General features: G+C 35.2%; 2 protein-coding genes across 2 annotated transcripts; both read right to left on the bottom strand.

The window, feature by feature from the left end:
• Positions 1-13,356: 13,356 nt before the first annotated feature.
• K441DRAFT_596838 (uncharacterized protein) lies at positions 13,357-13,521 on the bottom strand (the record flags this gene model as incomplete). The annotated part of the gene is made up of 1 exon (XM_067645038.1): positions 13,357-13,521. A coding segment is annotated over one exon (165 nt), but the record flags the coding sequence as incomplete, so codon positions are not given.
• Positions 13,522-17,697: 4,176 nt separating this feature from the next.
• On the bottom strand, positions 17,698-17,886 carry K441DRAFT_516797 (uncharacterized protein; the record flags this gene model as incomplete). Its single annotated transcript, XM_067642117.1, has 1 exon — positions 17,698-17,886. A coding segment is annotated over one exon (189 nt), but the record flags the coding sequence as incomplete, so codon positions are not given.
• Between the last annotated feature and the right edge of the window lie 2,879 nt (positions 17,887-20,765).

Genomic DNA, 20,765 nt, shown 5'->3' on the forward strand with positions numbered 1-20,765 from the left:
GTATAGGTAGTGCACGGTTCGTGTAGGTGTTAACACTGGCCACTTCCCCCCTTTAAGACCCCACTTCGATACTAACTCTTTAAGCACTCTGTTTTTTTAACCGTCTCTACTTTAAGCTTTATTCTTTCCTATAATATTATATAACGCCCACTAGGAAAAACTCTCTTAGGGTTATCGCTTATTATAGGAATTAATAGAACTTCGAATGCAAATGCTGAAAGCCATAGCTAACGCTTTTGTTGCTGCTCCTGCGCCTACCACTGAATTGCAGAAACCTTAGGGTTATATAGCTCTCTAGAATAGTAATCCTTGTACTTGTCCTAGCTTGCTAAACGGGTATACTTATTATTAATATCCCGCTTAATACAATTAAATAAGTTAAGCTGTTCTTCCTATGTCTTAGATTTAGGCTCCTTCTCGTACAATATAGAAACTATATGCTCGTCTTGGTACTTCTCCTAAAGGTTCTTAACCCTTAATAAGGCGTCCTTCTACTACTTCTTTAGCCAACATCTCTTAATATAATTTGTATAACGCTTAGGGTAAAGAATAAGAGTAGTTGTATAAAGAGGCGACCTATTAGTTTCTGTATAGTACTTATTAAACTTTACCTAGTAATAATTAATTCTAGAAATAAAGGCCTTATTAGCACAATGTAGTTTCTATTATAGCGTTAGTTTTTATAAGTAAGAAATGCGGATAAATATATAAGAGCCCTATCTATATACTTAATAAGAATATCTATTATAGGAAGCACTTGGTTAAGCGTTGCATTATTACCTTATAATTTCCGAGTTGCTTTCTTAAAGGGTGCGAGAAACTCTAATATTATACGAAGTAGTTGCTAGTCTTATAGAGTAAGACTATCCTTTAGGAGCGTTAATAAGTTTTCCTCTATATACTTATTAACCGCACTCCTATACTAAAGCGCTATAATAAGTATATAAAATCAGCTGTTCCATCGCATACGGTTATTAAGTAAAATCCTTCTCCCCGTATAGCTTACGAATAGTTTTAAATATGCAGCTAAGGAGCGTATATAGACGATAATATTATAAAGCTTGCCAAGTACACCCATGCGCCGAAATACGTCTTGCTTATCCTTCTTTTCCTTTTTACTAAGTTCCTCCCTACTCTTCTCGTCCTTTTCGTATAACTTAATTTACTTAATATTAATAATATCTTTAAATAAGAATGCTTGGACAGTAAGATTAATAATATAGCCTTAGTAACGGATCCGCTGTTATATAGGATCCTATTTAATATATTTATCTTTAAGGAGATACTAACTAATCGTACGGTAGAGAGTATCGTTTATACTAGAGTTATCGGCAATAATAGCTCTAAGCTTTTATATAATTCTAAAGTTCTTTAGAACTAGAAGTAGAGCATTCTATTAGTCTGCCCTACTATAGCTAGCTACTATACAAAGAGTAAGAAGAGCCTTTATTCGCTTCTCCTGGTTATTAATAAAGTAAGTATAGATCGCAAGAAGAAGGTAGTTATTTGGTAAGATTTAGATATTAATAGTAAGATAAATGTTTATTAACGCAGACTGGAGCTTTTCCTGTATAATATCCATTTATAATTAGAATAAATTATTAATTATTTTAGTAATAGTTGTATAAGATACTGGGATATAGCTTCTTAATTCCGGATTTAGGGCCTAATAGAATATATAGAGTTCTGGCCACTTAACCGCCCAGAAAGGAAGATTATGTATAATAATTAAGTTAAGAAGAGCCTGCTTAATAACGTCCTTATTAAGAATCTTCTTTAGTATATAGGAATTAAACTTAGTTATATTACTCTAGGCAGAAGCTTTATTATAGAGTTGCTTTAATTTCTTGTATACTGCGACTTTGGTACTACTGTCGCTTACTTTTATAATAATTTAATGCCTTAACTTTAGGTGATTCCGGAGATTAGTAGTTAATAATCCGCCGTACAAGCATTTAGAGCAGTAGATAAGCTTCCGGCCATTTCTATCGCGCTCTAGCTTATTAGCGTTTGGTTTATAGAAGTATTCATAAACTACGGACCTTGTATTCCTCTCTCGTTATATGCTAGAGTCCTTAATTAAGTTAAGAGTATTAGTAAGAAGAGAGGAATTAGCTTTTAAAGCTATAATTATATATAATATATAAAGAAACCAAGAGATTTAATATTTTTCTCTATAGTGGGGTGTGCTAAGATATTATCGAAATTATTGAAATAAGCGAGTGATAAGCGATAAATGATTATCGATTGATCTTATCGTAATAAGATTTATTACTGACCACACTGTTCTAAAGGCAATCCGAGATAACCGCAATAATATCCCTTATATTACTCCCCTCCTTCTTATAGTTAGCCCCTAATCGCCATTACCTTATAGTAGAGGGAGATTATTAAGGGCTTATCCTAGAAGGGGTTCGGATAGGTATTAGTCTACCACTTTCTTAACTATTTAACCCCTACTTTAAACTTCTAAAAAACCTTAATAATATTAGCATTTTATTAGGGTACTAAGATCCTAGAGGCCTTCTAATAGGATTTTAATTTTCTTAATTGTCCTAATCGTCCTAGTTGTCCTAATAGACTCTTATTAGGAAACTAGTATTTCCTAATTATCTTATTAGGCTCCTAATAGGCTCTTAATAGGAAACTAGTATTTCCTAATTATTCTAATAGGCCCTAATAGGAAACTAGTATTTCCTAATCGTCTTATTAGGTTCCTAGTAGAATATCCCCCCCTCCCTAAAGCGATACCCCTTTAGGTGCGCACGTACGCGATATATAGTGCTATTAGGTCCCCGCTATATTCCTAATAGCCTATATATACCTCTACTAAGCTATCCCCTATATACCTAGGTAGCTACCTTATTTCTTACCCTTCTTTTCTTACCTCCTTTCTACCTAAAGAGGTACTAAAACAGTAGCTAGTAGAGGACCGTTGCTAGAACTAAACGACTGTTACTAGAACTAGATAACTATTGCTAGAACTAGACGACTATCGTTAGAATAGACAACTGTCTCTAAAACTAACGATCGTTGCTAGAATAGATAGCTGTTGCTAATAACCGCCCCTAGAACTAGACGACTGTCCCTAAAACTAATAACCGTCTCTAAAACTAACGACTATCCCTAAAACTAATAACCGTTGCTAGAATAGACGGCTATTACTAATAACTGCCCCTAGAACTGGATATTTGTTACTAGAACTAGATAATTATTACTAGAATAAATAACTGTCTCTAGAACCTAATAATAACTATTTAAACTACTAGTTAGCAAGCCTATAAATAATTTAATTAATTAATTAAATTAAACTAGAGCTTTAATATTAGCCTATTATAAGCTAGCTACCCCCCTAGGAGCAATTATATAACAACGAGGCACCGCTAGAAGTATAATTAATCTTATATTTATAGACGAAAGCCTATACTAGAGACTTAAAAGATATACCCCTAAAGAAGAATAGGTACTTACTTTAGACTATATCCCTATCTAGATACAGCTAGACTTAGATATTAAGGCGTAGCTAAATAGCAAAAGATATACAATAAGGAAGCTTAAGATAGACAGTTTCCTTAATACGGGTAAATAATAACTCTAAGACTATAGGGGGTATTTTATCCCTTACTCGGCTTACCTACTCCCTACTATATACCTAGGTAATATGCCTTATAAAGACCTAGAAGAAATCTACCTAATACTAAATAAGTGAGGCTTATTAGGCTACCCCTAAGGAAATTAACTAAAGACTAGAAAGGATTTAGGCAGCAATTAAAAATAGGCTAGAAGAGTACTGCCCAGTTTTAAAACCGGGCCCCTATACGCAACATATATAGTCCGCACAATACGCGGTTCTTATTACTAGCTAATAATAAGCAAGAAGAAAATATATAAGTAGCTACAATTCTAAGGACGAAAGACGATATAAAGATATAAGAAACTAGTTAAAGAATACCCTAAAAAAAGAAGTAAGGAATAACTAGAGACGGTTTATAAATAAGTATACTACTAACTTAAGCCTCCCCTATAATAAGGGCCTTTAGGCTATAGTAAAATAGGTAAAGAAAAAGGTAGAATACCTAGTAGAAGACCTATATCTACCGCCCCTATAAAGAGTAGGGGAATTATAGGCTACTAATAATAATAATAATAAGCCAAAAATCCTTATAGAAAGGTTCTTCCCCTAACTAGCTCTAGCAGACCTTAGTAATATTATAGGTAAAATACTAGTAACTTACCTATAGGTTAACAGCGATATAATAATAGGAGAAATGGCTAGAACTATTAGCCGCTTTTTAAATAATATAGTACTAGGACTAGATAGGATTCTAAATAAAGCCTTAAAGACCTATTATTATAGAGTAAGTACAAGCGATAATAATATATAGCGAAGTAGATATTATTAAGCTATATATATAAACTATATAATAAAATCAAGACGTTATATAAGGAAAGAAGGTAAGGAAATAGGAAAAAAGGGTATATATTGTTAGTTTAGTTGCTTAGTTAATACATATATAGAGTAGAATAGGATTTAAGTAGCGGTCCTAGCAGAACTTAGTAGGATTTAGTAGACTTAGCAGAATATAGTGGAATATAGTAGATTGCTATTAGATTGCCGTAGATTGCCAGCAGATTACCACTAGATTGCCATCTCGCGGTTAGTCTTATTACGGCTCGTATAAATGCCTCTAAACCAAAGCTTGTAGAATGCTGTATTACGAAGATACTAAGCTAAGGAGAAGGGAAAAAGGGGTCGCTAGGACCGATATAAACAAATATATAGGGTAAGCCGCTAAGGCGCTAGCTCCAAGCGAGCTAATCGCGAGTCGGTAGAATATGGCAGAATTTGGCAGGTAACGTGCAATAGCGCCGTTACATTACCCCCCTCTTTAAAGGAAGGCCTACCCTTAGGCTTAGTTAGAAATAGGGTAGTACTAGGCTTATAAACGTAGGATTATAAAATATAAGATAAGGAGATAAAGGGGATATAAGTGCGCCCGGACTAAGTATAAAAGGCAATTATAGGCTAAGTGGAAGCACTAGGCTAGAAAGAGTAGCTACTAAAAAGTCTTAGCATAGATCTGACTAATTAGATAACTTTAACCGGCGGTTAAAGTTCCTAGATATTTGAGATTTTACAGTACTAGCAGAATTTGGCAGAATTGGCAGAATTTGGCAGATAGCTATATTAGGGCTTTAGGGCGTTTTTGTCCCTATATTTCTTTGGTAACTTATTATCTTTATTATACTAGTATTTTATCTATTTGTTTAGGTACTTTAGGGGTCTAGGTATATTAGGGTATTAGTTATAGAACTCTTTAAGCTTCTAGGGGTAGCTTATAAAGTTCCATATAGGGTACTAGGTTGGGTCTAGATTATAGCCCTTTTATTAGATATAGTATTTTAGCGTTCCCTATACTGTCTTATAGGCTAGTATTTCACTAACTTCCTATTTATTGTTACCGTTTACTTAAACTAGTAGGGGAGGCTCGTTCTTTTATCTAGGTAATAGGTTATTTATAGCTTTCCGTAACTTATCTAGTAAGAAAATAGGGTAAACCCTAATTAAATCTAGGAGCTTTACCTTATATAAGTTGCCTATTTTCTTAAAAACCTTATACGGTTCTGCTATCTAGTAGTCTAGCTTACGGCTAAGTTATTTAGTTTTCTAATTCCTTATTATAACCTAGACTATATTACTAAGGGCAAAGTTAGGCTCTTAACGGTATTTGTTTACCTACTATTTTATTAACCTNTANGCTTTTTCTANGTTCTTATNGGCTACNNTCTANGCTTCCTCTAANNGTTTNGCGTACTATTAGGCCTTAGTATAGAATAGCTTCTCTTATATAGTCTAGGGTTCTTTTAGCCTTTTTTAGTTAAAGCTTATGCGGGGTAAGTATCCCATTTCTAGCTAAATCGGGGCAAACCCTGTGGAGTTATAGGGTAGGGTTGCTTAGGCGTAGTCCATTAAGGGTAGTAGTTTAGACCAGTTATTCTAGAAATAGTTAATAAAGGGCCTAAGCCTCTAGTCTAGGTACTAATTTATAATCTCTATCTAACTGTCTGTCTAGGGGTGGTAAGCTATAAAAAGCTTTAGCTTAATATCTAGAATCTAGGTAAACTTATTCTAAAAGGCTAATATAAACTATGGCCTATAATTAGACATAATAGTATTTGGTAGTCTGTAGATTTAGTAGACGTAATAGATATATAGCTAGGCTGCCTCTTTAGTATTAATGTTCTTATAACAGGGAATTAAGAACGGGCATTTACTAAAGCGGTTAACTATAACTATAACTATATTATATCCGTTACGGTCCCTAAGTAGTTTGTAAAAGTCTATAAAGATATGCTACTAAGGGCGCTTTAGTATTAGGAGTGGCTTAAGTAGTCCTAGTATCTTATCCTATGGGATTATAGCTCTCCTATAGTCTTTACAGTTCCGTATATATTAATTAATATCCGCAACTATTCTCGGCCAGTAGTAGCGGCAGTTAATGATTTTATAGGTCTTATTCTTGCCTAGGTATACCGTAAAAACTTAGCAATAAGCTTTATAAATTAGTTTAGTCTATAGATTGTTAACGTTGGGGACTATAAGCCGCTCCTAGTATAGGAGCAACCCTTCCTCTGCTTTAAAATTAGGGTTTCCCTTTATAGCTTAATTGCGGAGGGCCTTTAGGGCGTTAGCCATACGGTTTATAGTTAGGAGGCGGTTAATTAGCCCTATTAGTTTATCTAAGGTCTCCTCTATTAATGCTAGCTTATTTAGCTGGGAGTCTAGCTCCTTAAAGATCCGCGGGTTAAGCTATTTAGGATAGAGAAGGGCGTGCGTCCGATATTAGGTCTTTAGCTTATCCTAGGGTTCTACATCTTATTCTCTTTAGGTTAGGGCATTAGCCTTAGAGTTTTACTTACTAGAATAATATATAATCGTAAAAAAAAAATAGGAGAGTGTTTTAGCCTATTAGGCTTATTATTTAGTAAGCTACTTTATAGTTATAAAGTACTTTAGGGCTTTGTAGTCTATATATATCTTAATCTGGGAGTTTATACCTTTAAGCTCTACGCGCTATTAGGAGAGTAATTAAATAATAGCTAGCATCTCTTTATTGTGTACTTTGTAGTTATACTTAGCTAGGTTTATTATTTTTAAAAAGAAGGTAATAGGGTACTATTCGCCGTCTAAATGTAACTGTAATAGGATTCCCGCTATAACCCTATTAGAGGCGTCCGTTTCTAGCATTAATTTAAGGTCTAAGTTATAGTAATAAAGGATTAGGGAAGAGATAAGCCGATCCTTTATCTCTTTAAAGGCTTCTATATAGTTATTATTAAAAATAAAAGGCGTGTCCTTCCTAGTTAGTCGTATAAGAGGTTTTACTATAATTCCGTAGTTATAGATAAACTAGTGGTAGAAGTTATAAAAACTAAGGAAGGATTGGATTCCTTTTACTATATAAGGGGGCTTCTAGTTACGGATTACCTCTATCTTCTTAGGGTTAACCTTAATTTCTTCTATAGTTACGATAAACCTAAGGTATTTTATACATTTTACCCTAAACTCGTATTTCTTAATATTAACTTATAAGCCCGCGTTCTGTAGTCTCTCTAGGACCTTTTTAATATAAACTTAATGCTTAAGTTTATTGTCTAAGTATATAAGAATATTATCTAGGTATGCCGTGTAGAACTTATTAAGGTAATTAAAAAGAACGTTATTTATATACCTTTAATATATAGCTAGTCCGTTTATTAGTTTAAAAGGAAGAACTTTATATTTATAGGAACTATAATAGGTATAAAATGTTATTAAATCTTTAGATACAGGGTTTATCCTAATTTAGTAAAAAGCTTAGCGGATATTAAGTTTGGTAAAGATTTTTACCTGGCTTAAATATATAAGGGTTTCGTTAATTAAAGGAATAGGGTACTGGTTCTTTTAAGTAATAGCGTTTAGCTTTTAATAGTTAATATAAAAACGAAGGCCTTTATTAGGCTTTTTTACGAATAGGATAGGGGAAGTAAAAGGGGCTTAACTTAGCTTAATAAACCCTTTATTTAGGTTATTAATTAAGTACTACTTTATTGCTTTTAGCTTATCTATTAATTATTAGTAGAGGGGGCTATAGCCTAGCGAGTTATTGGCTTCTAATTAAATCTTATAATTATATGTTTAGTAAGGGGGTAACTTATCTAAGGCTGCTTTTAAAAATATATCCTTATAATCTATATAAATAGTAGAAAAAAGGCGTTTAACTAGTTTCTTATTAGTTTCCTTAGCCGGCTTTTCCTCCCTATTATTAATAATTTAGTTAATTTTATATAGGCTTATTATAAAAACCTTATTGTCCTTTTAGTATATATTAAAGTGGAACGCTATAGCGCTAATTGCGGCAATATCTACTATAGGGGGTTTATATAATAATAGGGGCATATATAACTTTAGGGGCTTCTAGGGTACTAGTGTTATTATTACTCCTTTTAGCTCCTATCGTATCTTTTAAAGGTTATCCCTTATATTCTATTAATACGTTCGTTTCTATACCGGTTAGATCTACGCGACTTAGACGTTGTCTACGTTACTCTCTATCCCGCTTCCGTACGTAGAGTCCTCTTTAGATATAGCACTTTAGGAGAGTATTTTTATTAGTATAGAGTTCTTTCTAGCTTCGCGATAGGCGTTTTCCTAGATAAAGGCTAGGTTATGGGCCCGGACATCCTACTAGTAGGTAGGGTTAGCCTTTATAGCTAGTGTCTTATAATTAGTTTAGATTTCCCTAATAAATAAGGGTAGTTTTAGTCTATCCTCTAGCTAAACAAATTGTCTTTATTATATATTTAGCCAAATATTAAAATAAGATATCTATTTTTGGCTAAGGATTATATCATAGGACCCTAGGTCTAGGATGCAGAAAGGGATACCATATTAGCGTCGTCCGTTAAGAGCAATATATAACTTTAAGATATGGGTAACCGGCCAACCGGCTTAGCCGTTATAGCCTTTTACCTAAATAGGCTTTTTTAATTAGGTGGCTTTAACATTTAGAAATTTGGCAATATTATTTATATAGGCAATATTTATAAAGGCGAAGCCATTTACTCTAGTATTAATAAGGGCGGTTATATTTACTCTATATCTATTTTAAGATACTATATATAGAATAGTAAAATGTTTCCCACCTATTAACTAACTAAGATTAATCTCTTTAAGATTAATAGGGTACCCTAGGGGGAAGTCTTTCCCTAGGGCTCTTCTTTTCCTAACTTATTAGATATTTCTCCTTCCTCTATTTCCTTAATATTGCCTATATCCTTTAGCTCTGGGTAAGACAAGGCAAAGTAACCCTCCTTATTATAGTTATAGTACGTAGCCGAGGTAGGGTTAATTAGGTTATTGCGACGAGTACTAGTTAATAGTGTGGTATATAGTTGGTCGGGCGAGGCTCGCCGGTACGTAGATGTAACCGCTTTTAGTATAAGGGCCGTTGTGGCTTATCTTCCTACTCCAGCTCCTATAGGTATAGTTAACGAGTTTTAACTACTATAAGCCCTTTTTTGTTAATTAGAACGGGCGTTAATTCGCTTTAGTTTTAAGTTAAGCGATAGATATTGGGCTATAAGTTTTTAGTAGGTTAGTAGGTCATCTAAGGCTACTACGATCTTCTTTTATAGTCGAACCGTTAGCTTATCGTATAGGTCTAAACGGTAGTTCTTAAGGGGAACCTAGCCTTTACCCGCTAGGTATAAGAATTAAGTTTAGAACTTAGTAAAGGATTGGTTCGACTTTATTATTAAGCCATTATAGTTATAACGCGCGTCCTATACTTTATTTAGGTTTATATATATAGCGGCTAAATACTATAGTATTTTGCTAATAAATATAAAGCGGATAGGGGAGTCGTCCTTAAATTTAGCTTAAAGGTAACATTAGGCATCTCCTATAGTTTAACTAAAGAGGTAAAGCATCTTAGCTTCTTTAGAGGGAAAATAGTTATAATTAACGCGGAGTTTTCCTCATACTTAGATTCTCTAATTCTTAAAGGTAGGGTCTATTCCGTTAGATAGGGGTTAGGGGTTAAAGAGCTTAACGGACTTTAATTACTTTATTATTATATCTATACTCCCTAGTGTATTACATTTAGTAGAGTAAATAGGTTGGCTAGGGCTTTAAAAAGGGGAAGCTGGGCTGTTTTATAGGGCTATAAGGCTTTCTAGGATCTCTTGTAGGGTCTCTTATATATTTCTTACTTTAAGACGATTGGCCTTCTAGCTAGCCGCGAGGGCGCGAATCTGCTTGCGTACGTCTATAACGTTATTATTGTCTTTAATTTCTAATCCTAATTGGATCTTAGGTTCCTCTTAGGTAGAGGCAGCTCTCTTAAATAAGCTTGCTTTAGGTGCCATTGTTAGCTTCTTAGGGTTTATCGGTATTATACGCTTTAGTTTTAATTCTAGGGGTATAGGTCCAGTCCTATCTGGCTTATAAGGTGGGATATTATCTAGGCCTTCCCAGGCAGTATAGAGTTGTTTTGGTGTCTAAGTATAGCGCGTTAACGCGTTATTGCAGACGAAGTTTCTTTTAGGGTGGGATATTATTGAGGCCTTCCTAGGCAGGGTAGGGTAAGCTTAGTATAATATTACGGCTTATATAAATGCCTCTAAACCGAAGCTTATTGTCGGAATATATGGACAGAGGTTACGTGGTTACGTGTCGTCGACGTGTCGTCGTCGTGTCGCTGATTAGTCACCCTTATGGTGACTAATCAAAGACATGACGACGACACGTAACCACATAACTTCTGTCTATATATTCCGACACTTATAGAATGCTGTATTATAAAGATACTAAGCTAAAGAGAAGGGAAAAAGGGGTTGCTAGGACCGATGTAAATAAATATATAGGGTGAGCCGCTAAGGCGCTAGCTCTGGGCGAGCCAATCGCGGGTCGGTAGAATATGGCAGAATTTGGCAGGTAATGTACGATAGCGCCGTTACAAGTCTCTTCTTACTAAGTTGGTAGAAATAGGTAGACGTATATAAGATGTTATAGAGGTATCCTATAATAGTACCCCCCCTTTAAACTCGAGCTTTTATAAGATAGGGCTATAGTAGTTCTAGGTAGAGTTTATAAAAGTCTTCTATAGCTTATATAAGTCCTATAGAGTTAATAGGTTCCTATAAGGGCTTAGTAAAGCCTCTTTATTTTATAAGGTATATATATTTATATTTTCGTTTATTATTGTTCGGATTACGGTAGGGGGGGTTTTTGGTCTCAATTGATTTCTTCTTCTTCTTCTCTCTACTTCTACAGGTGGAATTTAATGGATCTCCTGAGCTCGCTTAGCTCACGTGGTTAACCCAATTGGTTACAAGCAACCGTGTCTACTATATTACAGAACCTTATTCAGACAATTATACTTAATATTATTAATTCTTTTAATAAAGTATCTACCCTTACTATCTACTTTAACTAGTAGAGGAGGGTCCTAGATCTATTTAGGCAGGGCATTTAATATAGAGGTAGTAGGGCGGAGGACCGACGTATAGAATACGGGGTGGATTTTAACCGTATTAGGGAGCTTTAGTTAGTAGGTATAAGGAGAGATAATCTTTTTAACCTTGTAAGGGCCGGCATTCTTCTAATTAAGTTTCTTAGTAGGTTGTTTTATATTTAGATTCCTTATATTTAGCTAGATAAAGTTACTAATTTAGTAGGCCGGTACTAGGGTTTAGTTCTTATTTACTATAGCTTTATAGATAGATTGGGCTTATATTATTTTATTAGTAAGGAACTCTTATAGTTCTCCCATCTTCTTTATAAATTTATTTACTTCTATAACTTATAAGGTATAATAAGCGGGGTAAGGAATATTACTAAAGGGTTTAAAACCCATTTATAAATACTAGCCGTAGTTAGCTAGGAACGGGGAGACCTTTATAGTTTCTAAGACAGAGTTATTTATAGTAAACTTGGCAAATACAAGCCAGTCCATCTAGTTATCCTATAGGTACGACGTGTATATCCAAATATATTATTCTATTATAGCATTTACATATTCTATTTAACTATCTATTTCTAGGTAGTATACTATAGATAATAGTGCTTTAATATAGAGTTAGGTAGTTAGTTCTTTTTAAAATATAGAGATAAACTAGCTACCTTTATTAGAAATAATCGTTTTAAGGAGTCTATAGAGTTTCTATACGTAATCTAGGAATAGTTAGGCAATAGTAGGTATTAATATATTAGGGTAGGCGATTAAGTATCTCATCTTAGATAGTCGGTCTACAACTACTATAATATTCGTACAGCCTTTACTTATAGGGAGATTAATAACAAAGTCAATTAAGATATCCTTCTATCTTCGGTCTAAAATAGGTAGTAGCTTTAGAAAGCCGTTATAAATCTTATATGAAGCTTTAGCTCGTTAGTAGGTATAGCAGCTATAGATATACCTTTATGTTATATTATATATATTTAGCTAGTAGTACTCCCGTTAGAGTAGTTCTAGGGGTTTTCCTCAGCCTAGGTAGCTAGCTACTAGTAGGTTATATACGTGTTTAAGGAGCTTAAGCTTAAGTTTATTGTAATTAGGGATAACTAGGTAGTTTTAGTAGTATAAGCGGTTTCTATAGGTCTTATATTTACTTAGAGAAATCTTTTTAGAGCGTCTAATACCGTCTTATATTAGCTTAAGCGTCTCTTAGATAAACTTATTATTTAGGTATTTATTAATTATAATCTATTTAATTAATTAATTAGTTATTTTAAGGACGTATACCATAAGATCTTTAGTAGGAGGGTTAAATAGTTTGGGGCGAAGTAGGGTCTAATTTTAGTAAGAGCGCGCTTCTTTTAGTACTAGCGCATCTTATAAGCGTTAGGTTAGGGTATTAGGCTTCTAGCCTTAAACGCCTAGGTGGTATATAATAGAGAATTGGAAATAGGATAGATATTCTAACCAGCGAGCCTAACGGTGGCTTAGCTGCTTTATAGTTATAAAGTATTATAGGTTTTTTTTTATTATTTTAAATCCGATTGTATTATACTACGTACAATACTGCGCATGCAGCCTCTAGGCTATGGCGCTATAGTTCTATATACATGAATCCTTTCTAGGCAGCTTAACATGTACTAGTAGCTATGCCCTAGTAGTTTATAAACCCCTAAGGACTTACAGCTCCTTAGTGAAATACTAAGTTACTACAACTACTAGGGAATGAGAAAATGATAGGAAAAATCCTAACCCCTATCCCTGTCCTTTTGCAATTTGTTTCTATTCTTTTGCTCTCTAATATCTTTTTAAGAGCCTAGTAGGAGCTGCCTCCTTCTAGGATCCTATGCTTTGTCTATTCTTTTATAGAATTATCTAAGCTAGTACTGCATACTAGTTTAGCTGCTTTAAGTGTCTCGCAGTCTTTGCTATTAGCAAAGTGATTTCCTTTACAATTGATGCAAAGAGGGGTAGTATGTTGACAAGGCTTGCCTATTATTATACAGGTAGAACAGGAGTGGTCTTTAGATAAATATACAGCCGCACAATATCTATAAGCTCTAGTAGAGTATCTGTCTCCTATATGGCCAAATTTTTGGCAGCTAGTGTACTGCGTAGTAGGAGAGACTTCCAGGTATTTTACTACCTTAGTAGCTGTACCTGCAATTGAGATTTCTTTTTGCTTAAGGATTTCTTGTCTTTTTTCTTCGTTCTCTATAGTAAAAACTATAGAGCCAAATCTGGTTTGTGGATCGTGTCTTTTTACACTAGATAAGATCCATCTAGGTAGTCCTTATATCTTTATAGGATTAAAGGTCTCAATTTCTTCTTTTAGAAGCTTAGAGCCTCCCTCTTCTAGGAAAGGTAGGGTGGGGACCCTATAGGCTATAACTTGAACCCAGGGTTCTAGTTTTTGTTCTCTTTGGAAGGTAAAGCAGTTATGCCGGATATCCTTATATTTGACCAGGAAATCTGCGTTATACTCTTCTGTTGTTGTAAGGAGAATATTTTGTTTTCCTTTAGTTCTAGCTATAGACGCTAGTACTAGCTTTTCTACTTGCAGTTTTAATGCAAATAGTTAATTGACTTTGTTTCGTATAGAGAAGATATCTAGAGGTTGGTCCTTTTCGTCTGTAATTAAGACTAGCTTTCTTTCTTGTAGCTGCTTTTTCTTACTTCTAGTAGAAGGAGAAGGGGTAAAAGGTAGTGGTGGTGAGGAGGGTAAGAAGGACGAAGAAGGCAGGCCCCTCTTTAGTCTCTCTGCGTACGTTTGCTTAGTAGGGGCTACCTCCTTACGGAGAGCCCTTACTTCTTCTACTAGTCCTTTTAGGACATCGTCTGCCTTTTCTTTTCCTTGTATAAAGGGATTTTCTCCTGCTAGGATACTACGTGTATAGTCCTCTAGCTGTTTAACTTGTTCCTTTTTTTCTTTTTCTTCTTCTTCTAGCCCTTTATAGGCCTGGGTTAGGCTTTCTAGGGCCTTTTGTAGGTGTTGTTCTGGAGAAAGGGGAGGAAAAGGTATAGGTATACTAGGTATGCCATCCGTAGTAGTTATTGGTTTCTTTTTTGTAGGCTTTTGGTTTTCTTTTTCAGGAGAAGTTTGAGGATGTTCTCTTTTTTCTCCTTTCTTAGATAAGCTAGGAGAAGAAAGAAAAGAAGATGAAAATAGAAATCTATTATCATTTCTTTCTATAGGGGTTTCGCCTATAGACTCGTTGTCATCACTTGTCTCTATAGGAGGTTTCTTTTTAGGCCTGCTAGGCCTTGGCATCTTGTAGGGGGAGTTTGCTAGTTTTTACTATCCTTATACCCTTTTTCCTTACTAATCCTACTAGAGGATTTCTGGGGAGATTAGGTTTAAAGGTAGTAGTAATACTAGACCCCTGGTATTGGTGGTAGTAGTAGTAGTGGTGGTTTTGGTGTTCCTGTCCGTGCCTCGCTTACAAGCTAGGACCACCCCTAAGAAGAATTTTCTGTTGAGGGAAAGGGGGTAAAACGACAATTAAATCCACCTATAGCTCGCTAGGCAGTAGGAATTGGGTCTTGAAAGTTGGAAAATCGATTGTTTTTGGTGGTAAGATNGGTATGCNTAAGTTTTGAAGTGCGGCGCTACCTTTTGGTAAGGTTGCATGTGTGGTGAAAGGTAGATTATAGGTTCTTATAGTCGCTAAGAACCTTACTGTGAGTGTTAAAATATCGGTAAAAATCGCCAAGCGAACAGAGCCGCATCGCACCCCACCAAAATTTGTATGAGGGGCAATTCTTTCGATTTTTACCACCTATAATACGTTAATTGTCCACTCTACGTGCCCAAATATTAAAGCTATTAACTTACCCGATTTGGTTAATTGTATAAAATTCTTAGTATCACTACTTATAGCGCCCTAATAGCAGCTCCCTACTTAATCGTCTAGCTGTACACCTAAACCTTCTAAAAGAAAGCTGGCTTAATCTGTACCTATACCTTTAACTACACGGCAGCCTTCTAAGAAGATTAAAAGGAAGCCAAATACAATAAGGAAAAGGCAGAAGGTAGTACCCTCGCCGTCACCGTTGCCGCTACTACCGTCGCTATCGCCTTTACCTTCGCCGCCATCGGTTTAAACCATAGAGTCTACGCCCAAAGATAAGGACCATGGGATGGAGGAGCTAGAAGAGGTAAAGGACAAGGATATTAATAAGTTATCGCCACTACCGCCAGCACGCTTTATAAGTATTTAAAAGGCAATTACTAATAGCGGGAAGGAGTCTCTTCCTAGCATAAAGTCAGCTATATTTAACACTAATAACCTTTACTTTTTTAAACCAAAGTAGTAGAAGGAGTAGATCCTCCTAGATCTATTGCTACAGAAGTTTAAAATTAGTTAGCTTAAAGCCGTTGCCTCCTATAAAAAGGCGCAGCAAGTTAACTGCTACCCTTATAAAGTTTAATCTTACAAAGATCTACGTCACGCGATCAATATACTTAACAATTGGTATAAGCACTAGCCGTTAAGGTTTTTATCCTTAAACTTTACCTTATATTTAATTAAGGAGAGGGTATTAGAGGCTTAGGTTCCTACTCCTATTATAACTCTAAGTTAGCCTTTAAGTAAGCAATTTAGGGGGGGTAGAAGGATAGCTATATAGGCTTAACTTACTACTCTACCTAATATACTTACTACTAAGGAAGCTTCTAGTAATTATATACCAGTAATTATAGATTAGTAGCCTTATTAAAATCCTCAATATTATAATAACGGTAAAACTTACTAGTAAAACAAGAAGTTGCCTAAGGCTCCAAATATCGCAATAAACCACTTTCCTATTAATTCCGACATCTTCTTATAATAGAGTAGAGAGATCCTTAATAGCGTGTCTACGGCCAAGCAGCCTTTATAGAGTCTTATTATCAGCTTAGTAAGCTAAAAAAAGAGAGATTGGAAGAATCTAAAGAGACAGGTAGTAGTAAAGGAAGACTCTATGTTATTAAATCTTAATAATCTGGTATTAGCTATACTTATAAACCAAATTAAGCAGATAAATTAGTATCCTCCGCCTCCTTTATATTACCCTCTACTATATTTAAATATTATTCTGCCTTAGAACTCTAGTCCCGTTAGATTAGAAACAGATCTAATTAAACTACTTAGGCAGTTCTTTAACTAGCTAGTAACTAAGCTGGGCTTTAATAGTAAGCACTAGAGGAAGATTTTAGAACTAATTAAGGACAGGCTAATAAGAAAGGAGTAAAATATTAAGACTTTACAGTTAAAGAAGCTAGGTAAAGGCATAACGTCAGATATATGGAAGAGCTATAACTTTAAGATTAGAACACTTTTTTAAATTAGATCTAAATTCTCTAACTTTAAGCAATCTAGAGAGTAGCTATCTATTAATCTATAATATATCCTGCCTCTTGGAAGTGTTAACCTGTATATATACTATATACTTAACTAATAGCCAGATATAGGAACGCCTTAAAGCTCTTAAATTACTTAGCTAACTTATAGTTCCTTTTAATCCAAGCCTTAAGGTCTTTAAACGTCGCCTTAATTAGATTAAAATCTAGCGAATATGGTAGTAGAAACCTCAGCTTAACACTATACTGCTTATAAAGCTCGCGGAGTTATACCAACTTATAGATTAACGCGTTATTAAGAATAAGGACTAATCATAGCCCTAAATATAGTAAACAGTAAGGCAAAACCCGCTCCTTTATAAAGGCTTTAAATATTATAGAGTTAATAGACCCTTAGAAGGTAATATAATCTAAATACCCGTTAACTGTTAACGCTAGTAGAAAACTCTACCTTTTTAACCTCTTAAACGGGCGTAAGACTTAACAAGCAGATCCAATAGGGGCCTAGCCATACTTCCTATCACCAGTCCTTTTATTTAATGCCGACTTATTAAGAAATATAAGCTAATTAGCCGTCTAAGTCTTCTAAATACCAATCCAGGCGTTACGGAGGGGGGTGCTTCTTTCTACGGCTTAAGCCTCTACTGCCTTTTATAACTAGTAAGCTCTCTTAAGAGTATAACAGACAGTTTTAATTAAGACTTAGGTGTTAAATTCATTAAAGAGGAAAGTCTGCATCTTATCGATATACGCGGTAGGCTAATTCTTAAGGAAGTTAAGAAGCTTCTACAGTAACCAGTTAGCTAAGACTTAACACTATATAACATTATACATCACCAATTCTTAATAAGGTAGCAGAAGCCTTGGGCGTCTAAGTGTTACGGTAGGGGGAGCATACGGCTCGCCCCAGATGTTAAGGTTTAACCGCAGCTTGTAAATCGTCTTCTTTAACACCTTTATCGCATCCGCAATAACTGCCATATCCTTATTGGCTTTAATATAAAGTCTAATTCTATGAACAACTTCATCAGGAAGGCGGCGACCCATAATAACTCTAATTCGTGGTGGTAAAAATTGAAAGAATTGCCCCTCATACAAATTTTGGTGGGGTGCGATGCGGCTCTATTCGCTTGGCGATTTTTACCGATATTTTGACACTCACAGTAATCGGAAATCCAGCGCCTTCTAATTTAGGTTACCGTTACTTAAAGCATTTAATAATAGCTAGCAGTTCCTTATTATAGATCTTATAATTATACTTAGCTAAACTTAGTTATTTTAAGAAGTATGCTACGGGGTGTAATACTCCTTATTATATTAAGATAGAATGCCTCTAGTAATATAGTTAGTAAGTTAGCCTCTATAATACTTATTTAGTTTAGATTAAAGTATTAGAGTATAGGTGCGGTAGTAAATATAACCTTTAGGTAAGTAAAAGCTCTCTTATATTCTTTATTAAAGATAAAGGCTTTATCCTTTTAGGTTAGAGCTATAAGGGGTAAAACTAGGGTAGAGAAATTATTAATAAACCGTTAGTAGAAGTTAGCAAATCCTATAAAGGCTCTTACATCCTTAACGTTCTTAGGTTCTTGCTAGTTTATAATTACTTTAACCTTCTTTAGGTCTATTTATATACCGTCTATAGAAATAATAAGTCCAAGGTATAGGACTTCCGTTTTATAGAATTCGCATTTATCTATATCTAACTATAGGCTAGCTCTACGTAGAGCTTCTAGGATAAAGTTAACGTATTTCTTAGCTACCGTATATAACTGTTTAATGTATAGTAGTAACTATATTAGCATTTTGTTGGGGTGCTAAGATCCTAGAGGCCCCCTAGTAGGATTTTAACTTTTCTAGAGGTCCTAATTGTCCTAGTAGGCTTGTAACAGTGCAGTGTAGGAGAATTAAATAAACGACTTGATTTTAAATGTAGTTCTAAGGTCTCTATATATACACGAGGTAGGTAGCAAAAGCTAATGACGACGTTAATAATAACGTTATATCTATTACCTAATTGCCACCAGGTCGATATTGCCACTTAGTCGGTGATAGGTAATGAATAGGTAATAGAAATAAGTAGTGAGATATGCGATGGCAAGGACACGGTGGTAAGTCATAAGGTGTCTTTAATATGGTGTCGGTAGTCGGTTATATACCCCCTTAGATTTGACGGTATAGTTAAAGCTGTAGAAAGTAAAAACGAAGGTAGAGACTATACCAAAATAGGAAATTCTAGATACAATTTAGGAGTAGGGGTAATATTTAAGAGTCTTTATCAGATAATGCAGTAGCAATTTAATATTAAATATCCACTAAATTCAACTGCCTTATCTATGCTTCGTGCCTTTAACGAGGTAGTATCTTAGTAAAACCGTTAGCAGGCATCTTGTCTATAGGGACCCACCGGACGTTAATCTTTTTGTCTTGGACTTCCTGTTTTAGCCAGTGCTAATAGACGTCGATATGTTAAAGCTTGGTATCCAGTTTTGGTGTATCTTGTCTTAGTAAGCGGATAGTCTGCATATTGTCGCAGAGTAGGGTAAATTCGCGCTCTAAATTAAAGCCGATTGCCTCAAAGAAACGCTGCCACCAGATAATCTTAACAGCAGTAGTAGACAGGGAGAGAAGCTCCGCTTTGGTAGTCGAGCGAGTCACTAATTGTTGTAGGGTCGCCTTCCAATCGATCAGTCCTCTAAATAGCATAAAAAGGTGTCCTTAAGAGCTCCGTCTGGTCTCTCTATCGTCCGCAAATACTGCGTCAGATACTCCGTAAAAGGTGACGTCTTTTCCTTTAGGGTTTTTAAAGTAGACATACGCTCCAAATACTTCGCTAGAGTATTCGATAGCTGTTAATTTTGTACTAAGACAGTAGGTAATGGCTTGATTTAATGCGTCAAGATATTTTTAATTTAGATTAGTAAGGAATTCGGCTAGTTTTAAATTCGCCTTTGCGATATCAGGTCTTCCAGATACGGCAAGGTATACAATGGAACCAACTTATTACTAATAGGCTAGTGTTCTTTAAGGGTTCATCTGCTAATCAGACGGAATTAGTTCCTCGGCAGGAAGTAGTAATTTAGGAAATTTTCCTGGTGGTTAAATATTGAATCAATTGGCTATCTTTTTAATATAGGAGTCTTAGCAGAGCTAGATCTTTCGACTAGGTTAATCTCGTTTAATTTAAATTCCTAGGAATTACTATAGGTCTCCTAGTGCACGGATCTCGTATCGATTTAGTAGTTTAGCTTCGAATTCTTCTAGTCTTAGGAGGTCCCCTTTAGCACATAGAACGGCAATGTCGTCTACGTAGAAGAAGACGATCAGTCGTCCGTTAGTGTATAGGCAGTTAGTGCCCAGGACAGGTTTTAATACGAATTTGGTTAGCGTACTAGTGAGCTCTTTATACCAGAGTAGCGGTGATATTTTTAATCTATATAGCGCCATAAGCAGCTCTAGGATATATCCATCTTGACCAAATCCTTCTGGGCAGTAGCAGTAGACTGGTTTACTAAGCTTGGCGTTTATAAATGCGTTTACGGCGTTATACTATCGAATTTCTAAATCGAATGCGGCTGCTATAGCCATAAGGGCACGGAATATTCGAGCAGCTAGGGTAGCTGCATAGGTCTCTTCCTTAGTAATCTGCAGGTCTCCACAGACGCATAGTTAAGCTTTAAGCTTCTAAAGATAACCGTCGCTGTCGAACTTATATTTAAAGACCTATTTCAGTAGAAGGATCTGCTTATTGCTTACTACTTCTTTTAGTACAGATTTAAATGTCCCTCGACGTTTAAGGTCGTTGTATTCCTTTTCTATAGCTTTTTGAAAGCCAGTAGTCAAAAGGTGCTTTCTTAGTTCTTTAAGGTTCCTTAGTTTAGGAGGAAGATTATCCCAATATAGAGATAAGGATCTAGTTTGGT

This window comes from Cenococcum geophilum (genome assembly GCF_001692895.1).
Source record: "Cenococcum geophilum 1.58 unplaced genomic scaffold K441scaffold_102, whole genome shotgun sequence".
In the NCBI taxonomy this organism is placed as follows: Eukaryota; Fungi; Ascomycota; class Dothideomycetes; order Gloniales; family Gloniaceae; genus Cenococcum; species Cenococcum geophilum.